This window comes from Camelus bactrianus, chromosome 9 (assembly GCF_048773025.1).
Source record: "Camelus bactrianus isolate YW-2024 breed Bactrian camel chromosome 9, ASM4877302v1, whole genome shotgun sequence".
NCBI lineage: Eukaryota > Metazoa > Chordata > Mammalia > Artiodactyla > Camelidae > Camelus > Camelus bactrianus.
The window spans coordinates 14,223,407-14,251,262 of NC_133547.1; the positions used below are offsets into that span (position 1 = coordinate 14,223,407).

At 40.2% G+C, this 27,856-nt stretch overlaps 1 protein-coding gene and 1 long non-coding RNA gene across 19 annotated transcripts in view; one reads left to right on the plus strand and one right to left on the minus strand.

The window, feature by feature from the left end:
• The window catches only part of LOC141578720 (ankyrin repeat domain-containing protein 26-like), a 45,176-nt gene extending 32,747 nt beyond the window's left edge, over nucleotides 1-12,429 (plus strand). For 10 of the 11 annotated variants that reach the window (XM_074371084.1, XM_074371085.1, XM_074371087.1 and 7 more), the window contains 5 exons: nucleotides 4,037-4,402; nucleotides 4,973-5,178; nucleotides 6,750-6,948; nucleotides 11,067-11,112; nucleotides 12,258-12,429. In XM_074371084.1, the coding sequence (XP_074227185.1) occupies nucleotides 4,037-4,402; nucleotides 4,973-5,178; nucleotides 6,750-6,948; nucleotides 11,067-11,112; nucleotides 12,258-12,412 (972 nt within the window). In that variant the 3' untranslated portion in view covers nucleotides 12,413-12,429. The remainder of the gene's footprint in view (nucleotides 1-4,036; nucleotides 4,403-4,972; nucleotides 5,179-6,749; nucleotides 6,949-11,066; nucleotides 11,113-12,257) is intronic. The other variant, XM_074371086.1, reaches the window with a different exon arrangement.
• The window catches only part of LOC141578726 (uncharacterized), an 89,610-nt gene that overhangs the window by 32,295 nt on the left and 29,459 nt on the right, over nucleotides 1-27,856 (minus strand). Inside the window, exons 4-5 of one of the 8 annotated variants that reach the window (XR_012509388.1) lie at nucleotides 18,849-19,010; nucleotides 15,913-16,051 (exon numbers count right to left, since the gene is read on the minus strand). The exons of 2 other annotated variants lie outside the window; for them this stretch is intronic. This is a non-coding gene — a long non-coding RNA (uncharacterized LOC141578726). 5 more of the 8 variants (XR_012509390.1, XR_012509384.1, XR_012509383.1 and 2 more) reach the window with 5 other exon arrangements.

Genomic DNA, 27,856 nt, shown 5'->3' on the forward strand with positions numbered 1-27,856 from the left:
TCATTCTGCAATATACTTGATTATGTGGCACTCAGTATAATTCATAGACTTATTTATAGGTTTCACTATCTAGAAGCAAATGGTTAAGCCTGTAAAAGATGAATTCAACCTTCCTCTTTGGAAGCCTCTCTAACCCATCATCTTGTGGTTCACAGTGAAATTCTCTTTTGGCTTTGTTCTTGTGTGTACTGCTTGTGCCCATCCTGCTCTTCATGTAGATCCTGCATTCTCAGCTCCCTGTGTCTACCTCCTTCTACTTCACAAGAGAGAAGCCTAGCTGTATTCTATAGCTTAATGCATAATTGATGAAATAAATATTTCACCCCATCCAAGGAAAAATTTTCAAGTGTACAACTGTTAAAAATCAGATAATATTCAATCAGTTTAACAGAAACAGATAACAGATTAGTAATTTGAATTTCAAAAGTTCAAAGCCAATCTGTGTGATATGGAGAAGCATTGTGCTACAACATAAAGGTGAGACAGTCTTACCTTCCCTTACAAACAATCGTTAAGTATGGGAAAGGAAAAATTGTATTTAATTTAAATACTGCCAAAGGACACTACATTTGTTTGACTACTGAGAAGATTAAAAATGGTTCCATAATATTTTATTTTCTCTCTGAGGAAAGGAAAATGAAGAGTGAGTGCCAGGTTAGTAAGTTCTCAAAGTTGCCTGTCTCTTAGAGTTTCAGTTAATTGAAATGAGGTAAAAAGGCTGATTTCCGTAAAATGACTATTTCTAGTTGTTTTCCAATTATTAGTCTTCAAATCATATGTCTCCTTGCCTACCAGTCTTCCTTATCCTCATAGAAGTGGGGAAATTATAAAAAGGCATACATGCCTATTTATAAGAAATTGTAATTGAAGGGAATGCTAAAAAATCTTCCTTCTCTCTAGTTCTTAGGTCTTTCTTTAAGTTATCTGCTTCTTGTCATCAGCACTTTGTCATTAAGTTAATCTCAACGTTTATTACATTACAGTTTATAAGAGAACAATTTCTACTATATACAAGTTACATTTTTTATTATCTTTTCGCATTTATTTTTCTGTTCATTTGTTACTGCCTAACAAACCCCCCAAAGTTCAGTGGCTTAAACAAGCATTTATTTTGTTCACAATCTGCACTTAGGAAAAGTGTGGCCAAGACAGCTGGCCTCTCTTCCTCTCAGCTTCAGGTGGGGCAGCTCTAAGGTGGGGGGCTGGAATCGCTTGAAGCTTCATCCACTGATGTCTGACAGTTGATGTTGGCAGTTGGCTGCAGCTCTGGTGGGGCAGGCAGTTGGGCCCCCTCCCCTGGAACACCTAAGCTGTCTCTGTGGCCTGAGCTTGCCCACAACATAAGACTGGGTTCCAGGGTTAAGAGTGAGGCAGAAGCTGAAATGCCTTTTCAAACCTAGCCCTGCCGTTCACCCAGTGCCACCTTCACTGTATTCTCTCCATTAGGAGCAAGTCACTTAAGGTTGGCCCATATTCCACCTTTTGTATGGAATTAATTTTGAAAATTTATGGAGACATTCAAAAACCAGCATAATCTACTCACTAGCCACAATGCTTTCTTACTGCTTCCATATGAGAAACACCCTTATCCCTACTCAGTTCCCCAGCAGGTCTTGCTCGCTGGGGTGTCAGGCTCAGGCTCCAGTCCAGGGTCTTACTTTACCATCTTCATCAGGTCCAGGTGGGGCTGAGGTTCCTGGGTGTGGTTTCTAGAGTACAGCCCCTTGGGTACACTCCTCTCAGTGCTGAGGCTTGAGGATAATGGGGCTGGATATTTACCACCACACAAACTCCCTCACTCACAGTTGGAAAATGGGAGGCACACTGGTCCGTAGCAGTTCTGAAATGCAGCCTGATGCTTGCTGCCGGCTCTTTGCTTAGGACTTAGTCCTAACCCTGGGAGGAATTCTCCTTCGCTGCCCTCTCTGAGCTCTTGGTTCTGTCCCTTTCCTGAGCAATGACCTGTGTTTACAGCTGAGTAGTTCTCTCAAGCCAGCTTCCTCCTTGTAGACCTTCTAAGAAAAACCCAAAGGCCTCTTCTCATTTTGCACTGTGTTGGTCCCTTTCAGTCCAAGCTAGCAGGCAGTGTTTTTGCTAGCACAGTTCTCTTTAAAACTTTGAGTTTCCTGTGAATTTTATCAGGGTTCATGCCATTGGAAAAGCTAACCTCACAAGTCTTTTTGAGATAAGCTCTCCATCTTGGGCTCCCTGTGGAGCTGTTGGGGGACCATGCCTTTAAAACTCTTATGCTGTTAAGAACTTTAAAGGAATTTCAGGCAGCACCTTAAATCTTTCCAAGGTCTTAACAAAGTCTTGGCTTCATCCTTAGACTGTGTTTTCCTGGCAGCACCCTAGATTTGATCTTAGCCTAGAAGCCTTTTCTCTGTTTACCCATTATGTGACCATTGGGCTTGTGGCAGTTCTTTAAATGGGATACAGATATTTGAACCCAGTGAGCCCTGGTTCCTTTATATTCAATAATCTTTTTGTTTGTTTGTTTTAGCTTATCTCTCTCATCAATTTTACTTTCAACTCTTTGGTAGCAAGACACCCATTTCCTCTGGTTTCAGTGTCATTTTCTTCCCTGGCCTAGAAGCCTTTGTTCTCAGCCCTTCAAAGGCCCCCAGGCTTCCACTAACAGTCTCATGGGCACTTTGGCTTTTCATTCTTACTTTTCTCTACATCTGTTCAGGTTCCACCTACCTCCAGGTTCAAAGGCATCCCCACATTTCTGGTTCTTTTTTAATGGCTGCACCCCATTTTTAATATCAATATCTTTGCCAGTTATTTATTGCTAATAAGTTATATAATAATCCACCTCAAAACCCAGTGACTCAAAACAGCATTTGGTTGGTTCACAAACCTGCGTTTCGACAAGGCTCAGTGGACCCAGCTTATTTCTTCTGCACTTGGAATCAAGTGGGCACTAAAATAATCTAAAGGCTTGTTCATGCACATGTCTGGAAGTTGGAGCTGGCTTTGGTTAAGACATTCGCTGGGGCCATAGGCTGGGACAGCTGCATGTACAAAGTCTCACTAGGTGGCCTGGGCTTCACAATGTGGTGGCTGGGTTCTAAGTGTGAGTGACCCTACAGAGTGACAGTCAGAAGCTATTTAGCCTTAGAAATCACACAGCTGTGCCCCCACATTCTGTCCCCTAGAAACCAGATGCTGAGGTCAGTACATATTTCAGGGGAGGGAACTTCACAGGGGAAGTGTCAAGGAATTTGTAGAGAAGTTTTACAACCACCACCTCCACCTGCCTTGTCTTGCCAAATAATCCTCCTATCTGAAGGAAAGTAGTTCTTCCCAAGTCAGTGTCACTGAAATCCCAGCAAGTTTTTTGTTTGTTTTTGTTGAGTATGTTCTCTTGTTTTGTGGAGAGTAACAAGGGATTCCAAGAATTTAGGCTTTTTAGTTTGTTTCTTTAGAAAAATGTATGGGTCATCTTACTAAACCACTACACTAGGAGATGGATTTCTCCTTAACTCTGCAAGACATTCATTGCTCCTTGGGATGCAATTCAAACTAGCATAAAATATTTCTAGTTCAGAGAAAGGCTTATGGCATTAGAATCCATAGTTGTAAGATGTATTAATTGCAGTCTTATATCCAAAGACTTGTTTCGGGAGGGGTTTATTAATTCAGCCCTGAGTAACTCAATATGATCTCCCTAAATCTTTAAAAATCATGGAGAGTTAAGACTTCGGGGAGGAAGGGGTAAGAGACTTTCTACTAAGAGGTGCCTTATAGTCATTTTATGTAGGAAGGACATGAAACAATTACAGAACAATAAGAGTGTAAAACCAACTACAAATTTATAACAAAGATGATGACAGTAAACAGTATATTTTTGTGACTATTGGTGGTTTGAACTTTTTTCTTGATTTTCTGAGTAATATGAGTTTCTCCCTTCCACAAAGTAGGTACCATTTTATTGCAACTGAATTTATTTCAATGTTCGATGCTGGGTTAGAGTTAGGATGTTCTCAGTCTGCTAACCTCATTACCAAACAATTTTATCATCTTCATGCAGAATGCTGATATTACAGCAAAGCTGCAGTCGACAACTTCAGCCCTTCTCCATCTGAGTGCAGAAACTCAGCTCCTTCTAAAAGAGTTATTATCTATGAAAGGGATGCAAAAGAAATGTGAAACATTAGAGGAGGAGAAAAAGAAGTTGGAAGAAGAAGTAGTAAACCTCAAACGTCACCTAGAAGTGAACACAGTGGAACGCAGTCAAGTGGAGCAGTACAAACGGGATATTGAAGAGCGAGCAAGACAGGATGTAGCAGAAAAATTGACAGAACTCAGTCAAGTCGTGCAGTGCAAGCGGGAGGCTGAAGAGCGAGCAAAACAGGATGTGGCAGGAATGCTGAAAGAACTCAGCCAGTTTTTACAGGTGAAGCATTGATCTCTAATGTGCTCTAATACACCTTGCTGCAAATTACAGTTTGGATGTATACCTTTTATGTTTCCTCTACTTCCCATATAGCAGTTTGTTTGTAGATTTCTGGAAGGAAGGCCGCATTTGTTACTCCCTTTAAATTATTCAATTTCCATCATTACTATCACTAAATTGATCTTTCAGAAGAATTCTTACTAGAGAATCATTTTAAGGCCAATTGGTGTAAATCAAGACTCCTAGGAGGAAAAGAAAATATTGTGATTTAAATATTGTACCACACTCTTGGGTTACTCTAGGTTTTATTGTTCAATTTTTAAAATGTCAAGTTGATCCTATTATTCTTTGAACTATCACATTACATGAGTACTGATACGAGTGATTTAACTTCAATTTCATAATTCAGATTTAATTCACTTCACATTGATGATAAGTATTTTAAAGTTCAGGTTTTTTACATCTAAAATTGCTGTCTGAATCAATGACTCAAAACTGAAGAGAACAAATACACTGTAATTACTCAGGCTATAATTATTTTTAAAATTGTATCCTTTTAATTTGCTTTAGACACAAGCAGCATATGAAGACAACTTGTTAAGAGAATATAAAAATGCTTCAATAAGTCAAATGAAGCATAAAATTAAATATCTGGAATCCGAACTGAAAAGTAAAACTTTTCAGTTAGATGCTGAGAAAAAAGAACTGGAAAAATACAGACAACTGTACCTCGAAGAGCCAGAAGATAGAACATCATGGGCAAGTCAATTACACTCGTAAGTCAAAACATAGAAGTATAGAGAATAATTTAGTTTATTAATTTGCTTCTAAGGCATAATATTTACTGAGCCAGGTTCATGAGGTGAGTAGCAAGTGAAAGCTGACTAGATAGTATAATTTTGGAAAATGATGTTAGCAAATGAACTCTCCTTTAAAATGATAGTCCAGGGCAGTTTGCATCTCCCTGCCTTTTGTTGCTTTTACATGACTTTATGTTTTATATTTGCATATATTTAACCTGATTTAGTCTTTAAGCTGGGGGTTTTGCAAACTTTGTAAGTTAGACAGCCCTATAATCACAAAATTTCTAGCTGGAATTCCCATAAATAGAAATGCTAATGAGTTTAAAGTTAACTGTGTTTTGGAAGACTACAATTTAAACCCAAGGGGCCTCATTCTGGTGTTTGGTGAATTTACTTTCTTGATTGTGATATTTGGTATCACCACTAGTGGGCACCCTGAGACGAAGTACTGTATCCTTCTAAGTTTGTCTCTGCTACGTAAAGGCATGCTTGGGGAATGGGGGAAACTAACATAGGGGTGAAGGTCAGTATAGTAGTCGACAAAGTGGCTATAAAGAATACAGTGGCCTGCCCGAGGGAAGACAGAAAGGGCAGGCCCCTCCTCCACTGCCTGAGTAACAATGTTGTAAGCTACAGGTCTCCCCGGTATCCAAAAGTAGAGTGTTCCTATGAAAGTTGTCTGTGTAAAGCAAAGAGGCAGTTACCTTACGACACATCTTGCTGGTGGATGCACAAAATAAATATGCATAAAGCACAGGAGCTCACAGACACAGTCCAAAACCGAGACGGCATGATGCCGGGATACTGAGTGTGGTTCTGGGGAAGGAGCTCGATGGGGCCCCTCTTGCTGCTCGGGGTGCGTGTTGCCCTTCTGATGGCTCGGGCTAAAACAAACACCCAGCGCTATTCTGGCTTTTTGCTTTTTTTTTTCATAAAAGTGAAAATGCGCTTGAGATTATTTTTCGTTATGGAAAACAGGTGCTGATAAAAGCGAAGTAACAAAGTGAGCTTTGGGAAATTGGGGGACACTTGAAATTGCCACTGGCACTGTCATAGTTTATTCCCATCACCGACTCTGCCATCTGGTGCCCCCCAGAGGTGGTGGCTCTAAACTGTTCCTCAGTGCCGCATGCTTAATTTCTCCCAGGTAATGAGTGAAATGTGTACAGAAGGGTGGTGAAAGCAAACACTTGATAATGGCTTTGAGGGATGGTTTATTTTTCATTTCTAAACTGGTTTCTTGAGGGCAAGTATGTCTAGATGCAGCCGGTGCAGAAGGCAGAGGGGGTCCCCGGTGGAGGCATCTCCATCTCTGACTCTCCCCACTTTGAAGTACTTGTTAGTTAAGGGCCCCCCCAGGTACATATGTCCTTCTTTAGGACAGTTTTATACTGTAATTGTTTACAGTAGGTCTGCGCTGACGTATTTTCATTGTCAAAACACAGTTTAATGGGACAATCTGTTTACTATTATAGCAACTTTAAAAATACACATCACAGGAAAAAAATGAAATGAATGAAATCTGTGTTTTGCAATCCTCACAGGATTAACGAGAGGCTGGTAGTGATGAACACTAAACTTCAGATGGCGGAAGAGTACAAGAGTTCTGTCCTCAAAACTGTTCCTACAAGGCCTGCTGAAAAATTTCATGATAGCTCAGAGCACAAATGGACTCTCACTCAAAGTACAAACTTCAGGATTTTTTCAGAACCTTCAACTAGCGTGAGTGATTGCTTGTTCAGGGTTAGTTATATTATCTTTTTTCCCCTGGGTTTCAGATTTCTGATATAATCCTTGTTTTTAATTTGATGAAATTCTGAGTTACTTATTTGACTTACACACACTAAGTAAAAGCCATAATTAATTGTGCTAATAAAGAAAGGAGACAGAAAATTTATAATTTTTTTAAGTCCCTGGACTTCTCATTTTCAAGACATACCTGTCATTAACTTTATTCAATAACTGCAACTAAACTGACAAACTTTAAACTTCTTAAAAAGCTCCATTTTAAATTCTATTTGAGAAATTATGTATTATTGCCTAATAACTAGAGATATACTTTCCAATGTTTGGCTTAGTTTCTGATTGATTTTGGTTTGGCATTGGTTCATAGTAATTTTCAAGTTTTGCCGCACTCCATTTTTTCTACCCCTAAGCATAAGTAAATGGCATCGAGATACTTAACCACATATGGATGTTTTTATTTAAAGGAATCCAAGATAAATTCTTTTTATGAATTCAATAAACTCGTAACACTAAAAACATTAAGTTCTGTTTTTCAGTTTAAAATTTTTATCACTTTCTTCTGTAAGAGTACATCTTTAATTGCTATTTTACTTATAGCATTTTTATTTTAATTGTTACAAAATGTCTTACTAACCGATTGTAGAACATTTCTGAATATGCAGTCAAGTAAAGCAAATATTTAAATTTTTAAAATGAAGTTCACTTATGTCTTTGTCTTGCCCTCAGCTGTAGAAATACCGACGTGGCAGTGATAGGGAGCCTTTAAATTACAGCTAGTTTCCATTGTGTATCGTTGTTGTTAAAAGAGCCATTTAAAGCAGTGCACGTTGGTTTATGGTTTGATGGTGTTTTCGTGATCTTCTTGATGCAGAGAAAGGTAGCATGGGCCCTTGTTAAGTGAAGTCTGAACCTGTTTTTTCTCACTTGGCTTCATGTCATAATAAAAGAAGAAAAAGCTCAGGTTTCATAGACAGTGTGGTGGGTAAATTGAGACTAAGTGCTTCAGAGTCATGAAACTGGACTGCGTGGTATGAAACAAAATGCATGGCTAACACTTCTGTCAGTGGCTAAGCATGATGCAAACTTGAAATGTTCCCATTAGTTGTCACCAAATAATTGACAGTGTGTCAATTTACAGGATGGTGGTGGAAGAGTGTGAGTGCAAAAGCAGTGCAGGAGAAAGCTCCTGAGGAGTTTTTTCCTTTAATGTTCTTGGTGGAAAGAGGTGTCTATTTTTTAGTACTTCGAGATAAGTTGGAAAATCGTTTATTTTAAACTCAGTGTTGTAGTTCCAAAGTACACGTAGTTCTTCTGTGGGGCCATGGGGCCAAATCATGCTAGATGTAGCAAGGAAGATGAAAAGGCACTGCTCTGTCCAGATGCAAAGACACGTCTTCACCACCACTACGGAGCACCTCACAGGAGTTATTATACAGTTACTGTTTACAGAATTCTTAGTCAGACGTACAGAAAGAAGGTGCCTTCTGGAATTGCTAGGGATGTAATGATTTCTGCTGGGAAAACATAAAGTAATGCTATGAGAGGTGTGAACATAGTGTTTAAAATGACAGGAAGGGATGGGTTTTTGGATGGGGCTCAACAAAACAACAGACTTCCACAGCTTTTCAGCTATGATTCCAGAAAGCAAAATGTTAAAAATGGCATTGGGATTGAATTTAACATTCTCCTTTATTTGCAAGGTTTTAACAGTTTGGACTCTTCCTACTGTGAAGTTCTAGCTTACTCAGCCTTTTTTTCTAACTTGATGGAAGTATTGCTCTAAGTATGTGATTTCAGTCGTGCTGGTTGTTGAAGCAAGTTTTCTCCAGTTCATAACGCTTGGATTTATTGCCTCTCTTACTGCTACATGTAGTATAGCCTTGTCCCTTGACATCGTTGTGGTGGAAGCAGATGGACCCCATATCTATTTTGCTAATATTTACACTCAGATTTCACATTCTAGCTTATTTCTGGGATGTTCTGTCCTACATGTCAAAAGCAATTTTACAGTTTTAGTCAATTGTGTTATTTATTATATTATTATAGAATACAAAAAGTTACAATTAGCCTGAGCAGATACATCACTGTTAGATTTTCTAGCACATAGAATTTTTTCCTAAGATTTGAAAACTTAATTCCAGACAATATTATAACAGACAGAATTTCTCTGTTTTAAAGATTTTGTTATGTTCAAGAGTTTTAAGTATTGGTGTGCCAAACATGAAGCATGGCCACAATAGTAAATAAATATCCTTCAAATCTATTTTAAATAGGAAGACTAAATCTTACATTGATTGATTTTTGGCTTTTGGTGTATCACTGACACTTTCAAATATTGTCTAATGATTTATTTAAGTAATTTTTAAATTTCTCAACTGTCCATTCAGTTTAGAAACCCTTTTTCTAAATGGGATTATACCAGTGCACCAGAGCTAAAACGATTAATATTCCTAAGACTGTAACTTTTTACATGACACAGCACTGCGTCTCAGCAGAATCTGGTCACGTTTCTTTTAAAAGTAGTCTTCCAAGGCAGGGGACATCCACTCTGAATTTTAATTCTAATCAAACTATCACAGTAGTTAAGCTCATTTCTCATAAGGCAGAGGCAGAGTTTAGTGACCTTGTTTCTGGTATCAGTTCTCTGCCCTGTGGACTCCCTCCTGCCCTCATTTCGTTATGTGTGAATGGACAAATGAGGAAGCGTGTTATCTTTTGTGAGACAATCACTTAACTTCCTCCAGTTCTTTTTCTTTCATTCACTCTTTTCCCTATACTTAATTTTTCAGCTCCTTGATCAACAAATTCTTTCTCATTTCTTTTCTCTGCAGCAAAATACATATATTTAATAGTTACAAACTGACAATATAGCCTTGCAGAGGAAAAGATAGTAATCTTACTTTCAATTCATGTAAAAGTGTGATCTACATTTTGCATAGTGTTATATGAAATTATTTCAATAAAGGCTTCTCCCTTCATCTGTTCGGCGTTACTCACTTCGCAGGACCTGCCTGGCACTGTTGTCTAATTGTTGATTGCATAAGGCCTCTCTAGAATGCTCTTGTCAGACAGTGTTATGGAAAACAGTCTCTGAAAATATCGGCAAACGGTGGCCGATTATTTTGTCTTTGCCCCTAACACTTACAAAGGCCTCGGCTCTTGTGTTACTGTTATCACCACAGTGTTTATTATGTCTGGTGGACTATTTTAGACCCTGTTTAGTGAGTGGGTGACTTTTATAAGAAAGATTTTTAAAAGAACACTCTAGATGGGGACACTTGTAGTTTGAAGTGTCCCCACACATTTCATAATTAAATACATACCTAATTAAGTCAAGTTTCAAAAAGTTGGCCCTAATTTCTAGAACAGAAACAAAGTTACAGTCAAAGAATTCTGTATTGTTTTCCTTGTTTCTAAGTCTAGGAAGTTGTGAATCAGAAACCAAGTTTGAAAACTGGTGCTAGCCTCTCCTTTTTTTCAAGCAGCTTTTCTGACATAAATGTCTTAGTCATATACAGAGAGCAACATCCATTTGTTTAATTTGTTTGCCACAAGAATTTTCACTTGACTTTATAACAGAACCCCTTTCTTCATCTTATGTATCTATGATTCTGTGTTAAAAACATACTTAGCATAGAACAGACCTTAAAATTTTAGTTATGTAAAAGTGGAGGAATGGAAAGCTCATTTTAAGGAAAAGTCCATGAAAGTTAAAAAAAAAACAACTGAACTTTTATAAAGGGCAGGTTTTCTGAGTAGTGCAAATTAATGCATTCAGTGTAGAACATGACTTGAATTGTTTAAACTCTTTGTGCTAATAAGATTGGACATCGCCCTCTGAGATTATGTGTCTCTGACAGGGCAGTGTTTACTGTACTTTCCATCAGGGGAATCTAAGCCTTTCATATATACATTCTCTATTATCTAAAATCAAAGTAAGTAGGAATTTATTTTATTTTATTCATCTGATAATTTTTCTATTTAAGCAATCCCCAAGTTAGGTCAAGTCTCTAAAAGTATTATTTAAAGGCCACATTTCATAAGCTAGCTGTCATTCCTCTGATAGTGTTTCTTGTTTAACTGAAACATTAAAAATAATATTTGACTTATTTCAGATGCACAAGAAGTTGGGAAATAATGCAGCTAGAGAAGTAAAAGAAGGTATGTTGCCAACATTCCTGCATTTAGACATTGATTTCTGAAATGCACTGTAAACAGTAAATGGCACCTGTTTCTGTTGTTTGAAAAACAGATACTACGTTAAATTTTTTGCTTACACATATCTAATGAAAAATGTGAAAGCACAATTTCATTCATAATGATAAATATACTTATTGCTCACTTCTTCATCATGATCCATAGCTTTAAAAAAGAAGTCTGTGTTCTCTATTTCTCGCTGTACCCTTCCCCTCCTGCTGGCCCTGTGGGCCTGTCACCTGCACATGGCTACTGTTCTCAGAACACATGGAGCTCATCAGCTTCTCGAGTTTCTGATAGTGACAGAGGCCAACAACCCCAGACTCAAGCAATCACAGTTCATGTAGCTGTCACCTGGTGGATGACAGTTAAATTTCCTGTCATTCCCTTTGTCACTGGTTAACATTTTGCCCTCAGGAAAAACTCCAACTTTTTTAGCTTGGAGGAAAAATACCCACATCACTTTGGCTCTTGCCAAAGGGTTCAGCCGCGTCTCTTTCCTCCCCTGCTCCGCCCTCTGCTCCAGCGTCTGGTCAGACTGCTTCCAGCGCCGAGGGCGCCCTTCCTGCCTCTGCTCTGTGTGTCTGCTTGTTGCCTCTCCCTCCCCGCACTTTCTCCTCGTCCTTCAGGTATCTGCTTACATATCACGGCCACCAAAGAGTGGACAGTATTGACACAAAGCTGGACGTCCCTTCTGAGTGTTCCACCTGTGCCCTCTTTTATACCTGTCATGGCATTTATGTCTCTGTGCCAAAATTGCCTGTTCATCTATTTTTCCAGTTTACAGTACATGATTTTTCAGGGTGGACTGTGTCCTCTTCATCTTGGGATTCCAGTGTTTTTCACAGTGCCTTAGCACATGGCTGCTGAGTAAATGAATGAATAATGAGAAAACCAGGAGCTCTGATCCTTAGCCACAAGAGCAGTTAATTCAACGTGCAACCCTGGGCAAAGTGTACAGTAGTAATCTTGGGTTTGGGTTGTAATCATATGTAGGTATTTTTCATTCTTCTTAAAACTTACAAAAGTCTCAGCTTAAAAAAAACTGACATTTAGTTACCTATGAAGTATTTTAAATAAGGAATCTAATTCTTTCATTTTCTTTCCAGCTACTCCTAAACTTCAGTCTGAGTCCTACAGAACTCCTCGAGGATCTTCAAAAGAGTCAAGATTAATTGAAGATATGCTTTTGAAAGCATGTAAAGAATATGAGGAGGTTTTGAAGAGAAAGTATCTGTTATACGATGTTACAGAGGAACAGTAAACATTTACCTGCTGGGCTGCTTGGGTAACATTTTAGTTATTTCTCTTTAAGTAAGATATAGACAATGTTTATTAAAGGAAAATATTTTTGTATTATATGTGCATGATTAAAACTCATGCACATATAATGTGGTATTTTAAGCCACATTTCTCTGCATCTCATTAACTTGTAAGCCGATTTTGGGAATAAAACCCAGCACTTTGGGGTATTACATACTCAAACTGAGCCCGGATGCCAGCTGTTTAAACAACACCCAACCACTCACCAAAATTCTCATTGATATTGAGCAGTGTTGATTGATAGCTTTTTTGAATTTTCCACTGTTAATCACTGTATATAGACCTGAAGATTTAGACGGACAGCATTCGGATCTGGTGTGGCTGCTGTCAGCGTTCTGATGGATCACAACAATCTTTACAGTGCCATCAAACTTTCTATATGCTGCCTTAAACACTGATTCACAGCTATTTCCTCAAGGAGAAATGAAATCTGCCTCAGGCTTTTCATCATCTCTATATATTTACTTACTTTTTGGAAACAGTCTTAAAATTAGAGAAAAGTTCTGAGCACCAGACTCAAGCGGACATTGTCACAAAACTGTCACGTCTTCCATTCATTCTCCTAAGGCACTATTTATCTTTCCTAAGTGTCACTTGTTCTACCATTAGCGCCTTTTCTCTCCCCTCTCACCAAGAAGTCATTTGTTTTTCAAAAAATGCCTTTCTCCTTTTCCTGTCACTTATTTAATTGTATATAAGCCTCCAATTCTAGCCACTCTTTCCTATCACATTTCTTTCTGAACTCTTGCATGTATTCATATGTAATTTTTTTCTCACAGTAATTGGCTTTAGTCAATTTAATTTGCAGTCTCCCAATCACTGAACCTAAGAGAGTAAAGGAAATATTCTCCTTCTCAACAATTTCCAAGAGCTAAAATTTTAATAACTCCTACTTACATCCTTTATTCCCTTTTCTGTCCTTGCAGTGTACTTACTTGGCAACACTCCCAAAGACACAACTAACTGATTATCATTCTTCCCCCTTAAGTTCTCCCAGGCATCTAAGTGCTGCTGAAGAAAACCAGACACTACTACTTTTATTTTTTGCATCTTCTTCCTTCTCAGTGATGATTTCAAATTTCCCTCTCTGTAAACATCTCCCTGTTTCTTCCCTCTCAGTTGAACCAGACAGTCTTACTTCCGATGACAAACTTCCTGAAAGATTTGCCTGCTTCCCAAACAGCAGTCTGTCCCCACCCATCTGGTGTGTCTTCCCCTTCCTCCATCCCCACGCAACGAGTCACTGATGACTCCCATGTCTAAATCAAACTGACACCTTTCCATCCCTTATCTAACTGAAGCTTCTCATGCCTCCAGCCATTCCATGTAACCAACCTCTGTAACTGACCGCTGCCTGCAGCAACCTCTTCAGTCTTTAGCTGAAGATGATGTTGAAGGTGAGGGCTTCAGCCTTCTTGATGAGTTCACTCAGTTTTTCCTGGCTGTCTCCCAGGGGTATAAACAGGAAGTACACGTGTTATTCAGTTTTTGTTTATTTTTCTCCTGTGAATCTGCCTCATGTCACTTTAACTGTTAGACCAGCCAGATGAACCTAGAAGGGTAGAGGATCACTCCCTGGCCCCACCCCAGCATGAGCCTGTGCTCATTTACAGCTGGCGTGGGCGCTGCCTCGCATGCAGGGAAGAGATGGATGGCAAACAGTGCTATTCCTACAGCACTAGCCAGTGAGCTGAAGCTCACCTGAATTTCTTCCAGGCTGAGGTGGGGTCACTGCTCCTGGCAGCAGAAGACTGCCTTTATGAAAGAAAAATAAAAATGGAGTCTGCATAGCTTGAGAGGGCTCACTAAGGAGGTGTGACTTATGCACATCTCATCCCACAGAGAATCCAACCCTGTGAGCATTTATTGCCCTAATGAAGTCATCTGGAACACCTGCCAGAAACTTAAGATACTCACTAAGCCCCAATCTGAAAATAACCTGTGATAACTTAAGGAAAAGGTATCCTGAATGGCTCACATTAGTATCAGCCGCAATGCTTGTCAGGCAACTTTTGACAACCTCTTGGCTTTTTGTCTTTATAAGCCCCTGACTCCCGTCCTTGAGACACTCAGTTTTACCCAAACCTGTGTCTCCCAAGTTGCAATTTATTTCTTCCAGTTTTATGGAGATATAATTGACATGCAGCACTGCATTATAAGTTTCAGGCATACAGCATAACGACTTCATTTACACATATCGTTACATGATGACCGCAATGTACTTTACTATAACTATGAACATAACTATACCCCTGTCACTGGGATATAGTAAAATGATTAGTCAGGGTTCTCCAAGGGGGAATTGAAAATAATAGGAGATTATCCAACTCTCTGTGTATCTGTCTGTCTAGCTTTCTATCATGTCTGAAATCTGTAGGGTGGGCCTGCAGCCTGGAAATTCAGGTAAGAGTTAATGTTGCAGTCTTGAGTCTGAATTCCAAGGGACGATAGTCTGGAGATTCAGAGTGGGTTTCCACGCTTCAGTCATGAAAAGAATTCCCTCCACTTTGGGGAGCCTCAGGCTTTCCTCTGAAGGCCTTCAGCTGATTGGTTGAGGCCCATCAACATTATGGAGGGTAATCAGCTGTAGTCAAAGGTACTGATTTAAATGCTAATCACACCTGAAATACATGTTCACAGAAACCTCTAAACTGGTGTTTGACCAAACAACTGGGCATCATAATCTAACCAAGAGATATTTATGAGGAGTTGGAGAGATTTCTTCTAAGGGGAGATAAAGCTTTGTTCCAGCAGGAAGTAATTTGCTCAGCAGAGTTCTAGGTCAGCTTTGGGCACCTGATAATCATGAAGTCTGATCTGATTTTCCCAGCTTGTGACTCTTTGTGTCCAGCAGATGGCGAGAAATGACCAGTCAGAGCTCAGACGCACAGGCTTATCTTTGGGAACAGGTGCGATGTATTTATGTATGGCCAGCATCTTAAACAAAGCCCTCATGTTGTCTGTCTGTGACTCTCTTTCTCCATTTTACTGAGAAATGTGGACCAAAATGAGAAGTTCACAGGAAAATGGTTGTCTTTCCTGGAATGTGGTGATATTGAGGAATAATGAAAATGTTAAGTCAAACACAGAGACAGCCTAGTAAAATGGCACATAAACACAGGTGTGGGGAACTCGTGTGTGTGTGTGTGTGTGTGTGTGTGAACTTGTGCTTCTGAGAAAGATTAAACAGGAGTGGAACTGATGAAAAATACTTCAAAAAAAGGTAAAGATAAAATATTGTAGGAAAACCTGTAAAGGGAATAAAGTTGGAGAAATGAAAGAGAAAAGCCAACTCGAGTGTGCGTCAGACCGGGCTACGTGGATAGAGTGTTAACATGGGAACCACTAGAGAAAGGATCCATGCGCCGCAATAACAGGAGACCTGAGCTCCAAATGAAGACCATGTAAGTGGAGGATTAGGAAAAAAGACACCAAACCATCTGCAACCAATTCAATGGGATCCTTTATTTTATGGGGCTCTTCACTTCATTCTCACATAGACTAGGAACGATCCACATTACACGCAGCGTGTGTTCCAGGAGGCAGGCTTGAAGCTGTAGGCACTGAAAAAGGAACCTCCCTACCATGAAAAATGAGAGAAGAAAATCACAAGGCTGAGTTGGAATAGTACCTAATAACAGGAGGTGCTGGTAAGGAATCTCTCTGCAAGGTTTGACAGGGAATTTTGCATTTTCCCCTAGACATCAAACTGAAAAACAAAAATAAACCCTGCTTCTTCCTCCCATGTCCACACTGAGTCACAAGGCTATTATTCATTTGAACTTTTAAAATGCATGGGTTCCTATTTATGTATTCTTGGTTCAAAGTAAAAGGTGAAATATGTAAACAGAGGTAGTTTGCAGGCGGGCTGTGAATGGTCTTGAGTGCCGTGCTGAGGATTGTCAACTTAATCCTGTCTGCAAAAGGAAACTGCAGGGGAAGGCTGCAAAATGACTTGGGGTTTAAAATCTTCCCCTGGACACCTCAAGGTTTAAAAATCTCACTCTGAAGATCCCATGGTGTAGAAATCCCATCCTGGTGTAGAGAATGGATGGGTATAGCAAACATAATGGAAACAGGGATGCTTTTTTCAGAAAGTGCAGAAGATGTGTGTGAGAACTGTAGTGGAGGGCATACAGAGAGGTGGCTGTATCTGAAAGACGGAGCAGCTAGAATCAATAACACTTGGTGAATTACTGGATGTGGTGATTAAGGGAGAAGAAGGAATCAAAGATGACTCAGATTTCCAGAGAGAACAACTAGCTGAAGTGCAAGGCTTTTGGCCTAGATCAGGGACACAGGAAGAGGAATAAGATTGGGGATGTGATAAGTTTTTTTTCAATCTAAAATTTAAAGAATCTGTATTATGCGCCAGGGCTTTGCTGGTACTGTACATGCATCTCACTTTATCTCAAAAGCATTCTGACGGAAGTCTTGTCATCAACCCCATTTGACAAAGAAGGAGATGGAACACAGAGAGGTTAAGTGCCTTGCTGTGGGCAGCCAGCTCTCTCGTGGCGGGGAGGCGGGCAGCAAGGGCTCTCGCTCTTTAACTGTGCCCACCTGTCTGAGATGAATTGTGAGCATGTTGAGGAGGTGGCGATCTGGGGCTATCTAATTATTGGTATAAAATTGGCAGATGAAAATCTATTTCCTTTTATGCTTTGTTTTTATTTTCCTTCCATTTACATGTCAGTATTTATCAAGGCTTGACGTGGAGCCCCATGTTCTTTTCTTTGTATGTTGTATCCATTTTCATCCACACTTTCACACCCACCCACTGACTCCCGAGCACTGATCTCAGTCCTTGACAAACAGCTATTTATCTCCAGCTGCCTGTTAAGCATTTCTAATGGCATGACTGATGCCATAAAAATATTTAATCCCTAACTGATGTTCTAGGGTCTAGTAACCAGCTGTGTCAACCTGGAACAGTCATATATCCTTTCAGAGCTTCAGAGTTTTCTTGGCTGACAAGAGGTGGTTGGAAGTTGAGTATCTAGAGTACAAGACCTTACAGCCTAGGAGAAGCCTTAGATACCTAAATATTGATAAAACCTCCTTACGCTGCCTAGGTTCCTGTAGTTCTAATTTGTGCTGTTCAATACAGTTTAAACTGAAATTCTATATACTTAAAAACTCTCTTCCTCAGACTCACTATCCACATTAAAAATGCTCAGTTGTCATATTGTGACTAGCGGCTACCGTAACAAACAATGCTGACACAGAACATTTTTGTCATTACAGAATGTTTTTCTGGATGGCTCTATAGATTAACCAACCATTGCATTTAATGCCAAAACTATCTTCCTCTCCGTTAGCTCAAACTTCATACTTCCTTTGTCTCATGTAGCATATGACAACACTGCTACGGGCTGAGTAGTGTCCCCTACCACCCCCGGCCCAGGTTCATATGATGAAGCTCTAGTCCCCCCACCGCAATGTGACTGTATTTGAAGATAGAGCCTTTAGAGAGAGAATTACAGTTAAATGCGATCACAGCATGGGACCCTAATCCAATAGGGCTGGCGTCCTTATAAGAAGAGAAGGGACCCCTGACTCACAGCAAGGGCACAGTGGAAAGGCCAGGTGAGGACTCAGTGAGAAGGGAGCCACGTGTAAGCCAGGAAAAAAGGTCTCACCAGAAACCATCCGTGATGGCACCTTGATCTTGAATTTTTGCATTTCAGAACTATGAGAAAATAAATGTCTTGTTTAAGCCACCCAGTCGGGCATTCCATTATGGAAGCACAAGCAGGTTAATACAAATGTTCTCTAAGAGACATGACCAGGTAGGAAGCCCAGGTATGAAGGAAAGGGGTGCCTCTGCTTCTGCCCACACCTTCATATCTAACACTAATGCCTTTGTCTTCTCTTTTAAATTGATGTTTTCTTTTGAATTTGTCTTCAATATTCTCTTTCCATTTCCACTATTAACATTGCATCATCTCATATTTGAGATGCTGAGCTACGTGGCATCACTCTCCCCAACTACTACTTGCAATTTATAAATTAATCTCACTAAAAGATTGTTTTCAAAAATATGTTAATTTTTGTCATCAATCTTCAGAGGTTCTTGATGAACTCTAGGACAAAGCCCAAGCTTCCTATCCCAAGATTCATAGTGCGGCCCCTATCTACTCCTTTTTTTAAAAATTAGATATAATGGACATAAAACATATTAGTTTTAGATGCACAACATAATAATTCAATATTTGTATACATTGTGAAACGATCACCACATAAGTCTGGTTGCCATCTTCCACCAAACTTAGTTACAAAAAACACACATACTATTAATGCCTCAACCCCCACGCAGTACACACTCTGAACCAACTGATCCTCCGGCCCATTCCTACACTTTGACAATCACCGACCTTGCTCCTTGCTCAGGTGTCCTGTCCCAGGAGGCAGGTGAATCCTTCTCTATGTTCCGACTCTTCCAACTGCTCATTGTCCATCACCCATCACACCCAGCGCAGCCCACAACTCCCTCTCTTTCTTGGAAACTTGACTCGTCACTACCAGCAACAGAATCACTACAGAAATTACAATAAAAACAACTTACGGAATGATTACTGTGAGCCAGCGACTGTGCTTAGGAGTTTATTTTATGTACTTTTCATAAAAACACTCTGCAATCAACATCACTGTCAGCAATGTTAAATGGAAGAACTGAGGATCCTATTGCCCAAGTGAAGGCAAGTCTCAGCTTATCCCTCTTTGTTACACTCTCTCCTTAACGCTGATTTAGTGCTTGGTCCCAGAATAGTTATCTTGTTTTCCCTACTAGCCTGGAAGCTTCCCGAAAGCAAGTCCACATCTAACACACTTCAATCAGGCATCAAAGCCGATCTCCAACTGTCCTGCTTTTCTTTCCACTTAGTTTTCTAAATCCCATCCCTGGAAGGCTGACATTCCTCACATATCAGCCTTAGGCCCTCTGCTCTTTCTTGCTCTATGCACTTTGCATTGTCACTTCATGAGCTCTTGGCTCCATCACCAACTGTATGTGTGGTTCAGACCCGCCTGGCCAACTCCTCTGGTAGAAAATACCTGTATGGAGAGAAAGGCTGGAATCCATCAGCAGCCGTAGAACTCTTTTGTGACCTCTGGCAGTGCCAACACTGGTAGGAGGATAGCGAGACCCTCAGGATGTGAAATTTAAGGAGATGCTCCCTCAGGATTGTGGACTTGCTGACCCTGAACTTTCATGACCCTGAGAAAAAGTCTGCCCTTGACCTGTGGGGTCGGCCTAGGGAACATGCTTGGTACAACAACAGTGTTGCCTGTAGTCCTGAGGGCTTTGGAATGTACTGTAATATAATACATTTTTCCTTGTCCTATACTTAGTGCTATGCTGGGCTTTCCCTTTGTTACATGTTAAGTTTCTTGAGAACAGAAACTCATTTATCTCTTTAACCCCTCCCCGCCAGTGCTTTATAACACACCAGGCACTCAAAAAAAAAAAAAAAAAAAAGTGGTTGCAATGTTGAATTGAATTCCCCGTTTTTTTGGCCTATCCCTGCAGTGGAAGCCTGTGAGAGCTCCCATTCCGTTTACCCCTCCGAGTTTCATCGTGGACCAGGAGAGATATCTATAAAAGATTTAGGGACTACAGGGAGTCAATGGAGGAACAGGCACAGGAGGCAGCACTTAAAGAACTAGAACCAGAACAGTGGTTCTCAAAGTGTGGTCCCTGGACCCACAGCCTCAGCCTGACCTGGGAACATGTTAGAAACGCAAGCTCCCAGGCCCCACCCAGAAATACTGAGGCAAAAACTCTGGGAACGGGGGCCTGAGACCATGTCTTTATAAGCCCTTGAGTGATTCTAAGCTGAAGAATGATCAGGTAGTGAATCAACCTTAGGGCCACAAAGGATTTCTTGGAGTGAGCCACAGGGAAGAAACTGTAACCTTAGAATATTAGTCTTGTTGAGTAGCAGCGCTGAGCGAGACTGACTGACCCTGGGGAATGTGCATTTATTAAAGAAAAAAATTGAAATCTGAGATGCTTTTGACACTAAATAGAAGGGTTTCTTTTATGGACAGTTTCAACCTGTTCAATAGAAACACAACGTAAAGGATCCTGAAGAGACTGAGGTGTCAGGGGACACTCAGGATAGGACAAGCCAGCTCAGAGGAGAAGCGGATGTCAGAGCAGACACGGAAGCTCAGCGGGGAGCCAGAGCCTGGCACGGATACATGACTCTGTCCCCAAATGCAGAGAGTCTTCAGCTTGGTCCCTGTAAAGACACAGAGGAAATGGTAGAGTTTGAAAGCCTGGGAGGAAAGGATGTGTTTAAGACTGTGAGTTTCAGAGAGCATAGGAGGACTGAAGAGGCAGGCTGCACTTAGGACTAGGAAGCCAGTAATATTCATGCCAGGCTCATCCAGGAGGGGGAACTGGCTGTTCCCAGATATTAGGCCTTGTGTTAGTCAGGCTTTTCTGGAAAACAAGGGGGGGGGTGTAAGTGTGTGTGTGTGTGTGTGCATGTGTGTAGGGGGAGAGAGGGAGGGAGAGAGAGAAAGAGAGAGAAAGAGAGAGAGGGAGACAGAGAGAGACTGAGAGTTTGATCTGTTGATTTTAAAGAATTGGTTCCCATGATGGTAAGAGGCTTTGTGAGTCCAAAATCTGATGGAATAGGTTGGCAGGCTGGAGACTCCAGGAAGAGTTGCAGTTCAAGTCCAAAGACAGTCTACTGGCGGAATTCTTTCTTGCTGGGTTAGGGAGATGTAGGGTGGGGCTGGGGTCTTTGTTCTATTGAGCCCTTTGACTGATTAGATGAGGCCCACCTATATGATGGAGGGCAATCTGCTTTGCTCTAAGTCCATCAATTAAATATTCATCTTATTCAAAAAACACCCTCACAAGAAACATCAAGAACAATGTTTGACCAAATATCTGGACACCATAGCCCAGGCAAGTTGATATATAAAATTAACTATCATGGGCCTACATTCAGGACAGCTGCCTGCTAGCAGGCTGGTGGTCGTGGTGCCAGTGTCTGGTGCACTGCTACTGTGCTGAACAACTCAGAGGAGCAGAGATCCCAGTAACGGGATGCACTAATTTCTTGGTGTTTGGCTCATTTCAATTTATAAGCTGGGTGTGTATAATACTCTAGTTAGAGGAAGGAATGAATTATATAAATTTCTATAAATAAATCAAGTGTTAATAATTCTTTAATTGTTTGAGACACCATATCTAAAATGTTAAATTTTTATCCCCCTTTACCATTCCCTTACTCAAGACTGTCCTAATTTTCAGATCCTCTACCTCAACATAATTTCATTGCTTTTCATGCACTTCCTGATTACGCTTCCTCTGTTTTGACTCTATTTTCCTTGCCTTGTTTATTTCTTTATTGTCTATAAAAATTAACAGGCATTTGGACTATTCTAATTTTTTGTTATTATGAATAACATTGCTATGAGCATTTATATGTAAGTGTTTTGATATATACGTCCACTCATTTCTGTTGGGGCTATTCCTAAAAGAGACATACATGCAAGTATGCAATTTTTATTAGACTATGTAATACAAGTTTCTTCAGGCTGTGTCTGAGTATTCTAGGTGCTCCACATTTTCCACCAACACCTGGTAGTGTTAATCTTGCCATTCCAGTGGGTTTGAGGTGAATATTTAATTGTGGTTTTAATTTGCATTCTCTGAGTATTAATAAGTTTGAATTCCCTTTCATTTGTTTGCTGGCTATTTTGATATCTTTCGGGGGGTGGGAAGTACCCATTCAAATCTCTTACCCTTTTCTTTTTTTCTATTGGATTTTTCTATCTTCTTATTGATTTTTTGGTCTTTCTTTATGTATTTTTTATACAAATCCTTTGTGGCTTATAGGCATTGTGTTTATCTTCCCTGAATTTGTGGCTTGACTTTTTACTCTAAATTGTATCCTTTGATAAACAGAACAACTTAATTTGAATGTGGTCCAATTTATCAGTCATTTTTTGTATGGTAAGTGCTTTTGTGTCTTGTTTAAGAAACCTTTCTTCAACCCCAAAGTAGTGGGGGCTTGGTTATGTTAGATACTCATAGAAATTTTATCTTTTATGACTCACATTAGATAAACTATCACTTGGAATTAATTGTATGTAAGGTATGAGGTAGTGTCAAGGTTAATTTTTTCCAGTGTGTTCCAGGTTGAGTTCCCTAGGAAGCAGAATCTGGGACTCTAAGATTTGTATGCAGAAGTTTTACTGGGGTAAACTTCTGAGATGAGTATACGGAGTTAGATGGGGTGGAGGGAGACTTAAGTTTGAGGATGCAGTTTCTTTCATGACCTAAGCTGTTCCCAAGGGGAACTCTTAAACTAGAATGGTCCTTGAGAGGCCAATCCAGGAAGGGTCAGGACTTTCCATACTTGCGTTGACCAGTCATTGATGTAGGAGTATCCTCAGGGAGAGAGAATCATCTTGGAAGAAGCTGCTTTCTTTGGCTACGGGAAATTCCCAGGAGGAGAGGCAGCTGTGAGCAGTGAGCAGCCATCTAACTCTCCCAGCCACCGGAACAATGAGTACCTCAGGCCTGAAAGGGCATCTGAGTAATTCAGTTGACTTGGTACCATTTATTGAGAAGAGTGTCCTATTCCCACTGTTCTGCAGTGCCACCTTTGTCAAAGGTCAAGTGACCACGTGCGTGGGTCTGATTTTTGAACTCTATTCTGTTCCATTGGTCTCTGCCAATCCTTGATGCAATACCACGGTGTCGTAATTACTGCAGCTTTATCGTAAGTTTTGATGTCTGGGACATTGTTTTTTCAAGATTGTTTTGGGTATTCTTGGCCCTTTGCAATGCTACTGTAGTCCTAGAAGTAGTCCGTCAATGATCACACATACAAAATGTCTGCTTGGTTTTTGACTGGGTTTACACTGAATCTATGGCTTCAATTAGAGGAGAACTGACATTTTAGAAACATGGAGTCTTGTAATTCACAAACTTGATCTATCCCTCCTCCTGTTTTGTCTTTAATTCCACTAAATAATATTTTATAGTTTTCTGTGTAGAGTCCTTGAAAATCTTTTCCCTTCCTTTTTTCTGATGCTGCTGTAAATTTAAAAAAAAAAATTCACATTCGAACTATTTACACTGCTATAAAATTACAACTGATTTTTCTATATTGCCATTATATCTGGCAGCTTTGTTAAACTAATTTACTAGTACAAATACTTAATCTGTAGATTATTCTGAATTTCATACATGCATATTTATGTTGTCATTGAAAAATGACAGTTTTCTATCTTCTTTTCCACTACTTAAGTCTTTTAATTTCTCTCCCTTATTTTAGGAACTCTGATTGAATGAAAATAAAATATCAGGTTTAAGAGCCATGGTATGTAATTATAGCACAATTGAATTAATATTTTATTGAAGGACAGTTAAATTGGTCTTCTCTTTCTCATAAATAATGCTGCAATGAGTATCTCTTCACACATGCTTTTGTGCAGTTGCCTCATTCATTCATTAGAATGTATTCCTGGATTTTTTGGAATAGTCCAATCAACAATTAAATCAAATGCACATAAAATATGTTTAAAATATTTTTATAACATGTATATGTGGTTACCAGACAACCATGCATTTTCTTAGTAACTTCTGCTTTGAGTTACAATGGGATCACATTGTTATGGAAAAAAGTGTAGGGTCTTCAAATGTACATTTAGAAAAAGAACTTTTGTGTGACGTGAGTTTATATTCTCCTTTGTATTTGTGACTTAAGTTACTCTAACTTCCAAGGATTCATAGGATCTTACTGTATTTTTATAAATCTCTTTCATAGTGTAAAAACTGCCTGATCTCTTGACCTAAAGAAAAATGCATTTTCCAAACATTTTCTTTTGATACTGCAAAAAGAAAGTAGAGAGAAAGGGGTGGGAGGGACAGAGTGAGAGAAAGAACAAAAGTGAGGGGAGTATGGATAAACTATTTGACACCTTAATTCCTGCCTTGCCCACTGCCTCCAATTTCAAGGTAATAGACTAATTCATTGCCTCTTGGCCAGTATAACAGGTGGAAAGCAGAACCATCTGTAGAATGTTCTGGCTTTGTTTGAGACAGTTTAATCCCACTGAGAACAATAATTCCCCAGAAAAAAGTTCCCCTCGTCTAGTGTTAGAAGAGGTTCATAATTTCAGAGACGTAGCGACCCAGGTCCTGTTTACAGAAGATGCCTCAGGGAGGCAGCAAGATCTCATAGAGGAATATTGGCACAGAGATTACAACGGGATTCTCAGATAAAATACAGGACATCCAGTTAAGTATGAAATTCACATAGACGATCTTTTTTTGTATAAGTATGTTCCAAATATTGCATGGAGCATACTTAAAAGATTGATTTGCTGTTTATCTGAAATTCAAATGTAATTGAGTGTCTTTTGTTGTTGTTGTTGTTATTATTATTTTTGCTCAACTTGGCAACCCTAGATCTCAGGCACTTTAGAGCTCAGCTTTGCATCAGACAGAGATGCCTGAGGCCCAGGCGTAGTGTGGCATGCGTCAGAGAGCCACCAGGTCTGGGTCTGCACAAACAGGGATAGCAGATATCTTGGTACTAAGTGGAGATAAACAGACGACTGAGGACGAAGACCCTCCACTTGGTCACTGTGTGAAGCCTTCGAACCAGGGTCCAATCTGGTGTGGGATGGGTAGATTTTTCCAAAATGTGTGAGGCTGAATTTCTGATTTGCTTGTTGAGATGAAATAGTCACGTAAAATTATATTGTTCCCTACAATATTTTAAAGCCATATTCCATTCACATCTGAGTTAGTAAACTGCGATTCTTACCTTGTGATGATGCAAAACCAAACCAGAAAAGTTAGGAGTTTCAAAATCTAGGTGATTCGTGTCTTAACATTTTTTTTTCCGCAATGGTCAGAGCTCTAGAAAAAGGTTTGTTTGAACCAGTCAGGAGTGGAACTAAGGATTCAGGGTGATGGCATGGTGACGACTACCTTTTTCTGCATCTGAAGATGTCCTCATGTGGTTGCCCTGTTGTCCCCGAGGTGCCTCTGAGTTGCAGAGGACAGGGTAGGAGGCAGAGATCTGCCCAGCTGGGACCTGCAGGGCGTGCACGCAGCTTATCCTGCCCACTCATGGGCAGCACCCCCGCAGCCACCTCAGAGCTGCACGACAGGAGTGGGAGATGCTGTAAGTGTTGGTCACAAAGAAAGTGGCCATGACCAGAATCTGCAAACTCAAATGCAAACTCAACACAAACTCAAAAAACCCAGTGCAAATTAAAAAAAAAAATCCAAATGAGTGCGGTTCCCCAGGGAGATCTGTGTGTAGGTGAAAACCACCCCCAAGGAGTACGTGTTGTTCGTTATGACAGCACTTTGACTCCAATTTGCACGTGGCTCTTGTGACCCTGGTGAGTTCAGCTGGACCATGAGCTTTTGCAACGACCCCATTTGTCCCCAAGACTTTGAAGGCTAGTCTGAAGGCAGCCAGGCTGTTTCCTTGGCCATTTTCCTTCCTGGCTCACTTCCTAAACTTTAATGCCTTACCAATCCTACACTACCGCAATGCCTTACTTATCGACAGTAAGAAAATCAAGCAAAATTAAACCAAAACCCACAAAAGTCAAACCCAGCCAGGGAAAGATCGTTCATGAGAGACAACTTAGAGATCTTGGAAAGACCCAGCATGGCCAGGCTCACCTGCCTGCTAACTGCTAATTTCCCCAGCTCCCCTCTGATTTCTTCTTGACCTTTGATTGGAGGCTGTTTTAATTGATTTCTCCGTGTGAGGATGTTGGGGAGAAGAGGTGCTTTTCTCATTAAGAAGTAGATCCTGGGCCCATATTTTTACTTCAGATGCTCAAATGACAAGATTAAATAAGGATAAAGAATCCAAAAGAGGAATTCAGGTAGGTACATTATGCAGAGACAAGATTTAAAAAATATATATCCTCTTCACTCTTCACATATCTACTCATTAGCACTACAGCTCAGTTTTCTCCTGGTCCTTGTCCGAAATCTGCCACCATCCAAGGAGGAAGGGAGTGCAAGGGTGGGGGAAACCCAGCGTCCTCGATAGACGTTGTAATACAAAGCCAGTAAATTGGAGGCAAAAACTACTTCCTAATAATTTGCAGGAAGCTGTGTCCTGTTTTTTAGGAATTCACCAGTTCAGAACTCATTTGGCAGCACAGGGACCTATTTCTGGGCTTTTTTTTTTTTTTTTTTTTTTTTTTTAACCTAAGAAATACTCTTCCAATGACCTCTAGGTCAAATTTTAGAGACGAGTTTACTGATGATCAAGGAACTGGTATATGAAGTCTAAAATCCTCTGCCCTGGTATATGAAGTCTAAAATCCTCTGCCCGTATTTAAGAGGTACCCTGGGATCTGGACTTTCTCATTTCAATTCCTAGTATACTTGGAATGTGTTAAGTAGTAAAAAGCTTCACTTTAAGAAAATACTAGGAGTAAAGATTATTATTAGGTTGTACTGAAAATGTGGCTATTTTTCCAGCTTGCTGATGTATCTAGCTGTCCTCCCACCATCTCTCACTAACCAGCAGTTTGTTCCCACAGTATTTTGATGTTTGAACAAAGGCCCACCCTCCCCACTGCCCTCTCCAGGCAGGGCTTCTCTCTGCTGTTATCAGAGAGAGATCTGACCTGATAACTTTGACTTCTAAATGAACACTGAAATCAGTCTCTCTGGGGCATCAAGCTGGTTTCTCCTTCCAGGTACTGTGGCACACCTTAAATCCTTCTTAAGGAAGGAGGACTGGAGCAGTACCCTGTGCCCTTCTGGCAGGAGAGAAGCTCATGCACTTTATCTTTTCTCTTTCCCATCTCTTGTCTGAGGGAATCCCAGGAATAGCTAATATTGTCAAATATGTCAGTGGCTTCCTCTTTATATCTGGTCTTCAGGTGCCAGAATTATCATAATATATATCATTAAATATGTCAGATTAAATTTGTGGTAAATCTTATCTCATTTCAATGTTACTATTTATTTGTGTTTTAAAATCCAGGAGAGTTTCATCTGGAACCAGGCTGTCCTGTCATTGATCTGAACTGGCTTTCTGGAGAATTACGTTGTGCCTCTGTGATCTTGCTGTGTACCCCGTACTGGAAGCTTCTCTCCCTTCCTGGTGGGTATACACTTCTCATTTCCTCAGCCTTCTGTTCATGATTTGGGGATCAGATAGAGGATGTTGTTGGCTCCACCTGGAAAGTGGCTCAGCCAGTCTTTGAGAAGACACACTGGGGGCCTGGAAATAGTGCTCTGGACACAGACTGATAGGGAAGAGAAGAAGGATCTGGACTCTTAGAAAGTGAAATCAAATTTCAGCCTGAAGTGGTTTGCGTCAGAGATGAACAACTGTCATTCACACAGAGATCTAGTTGAAGG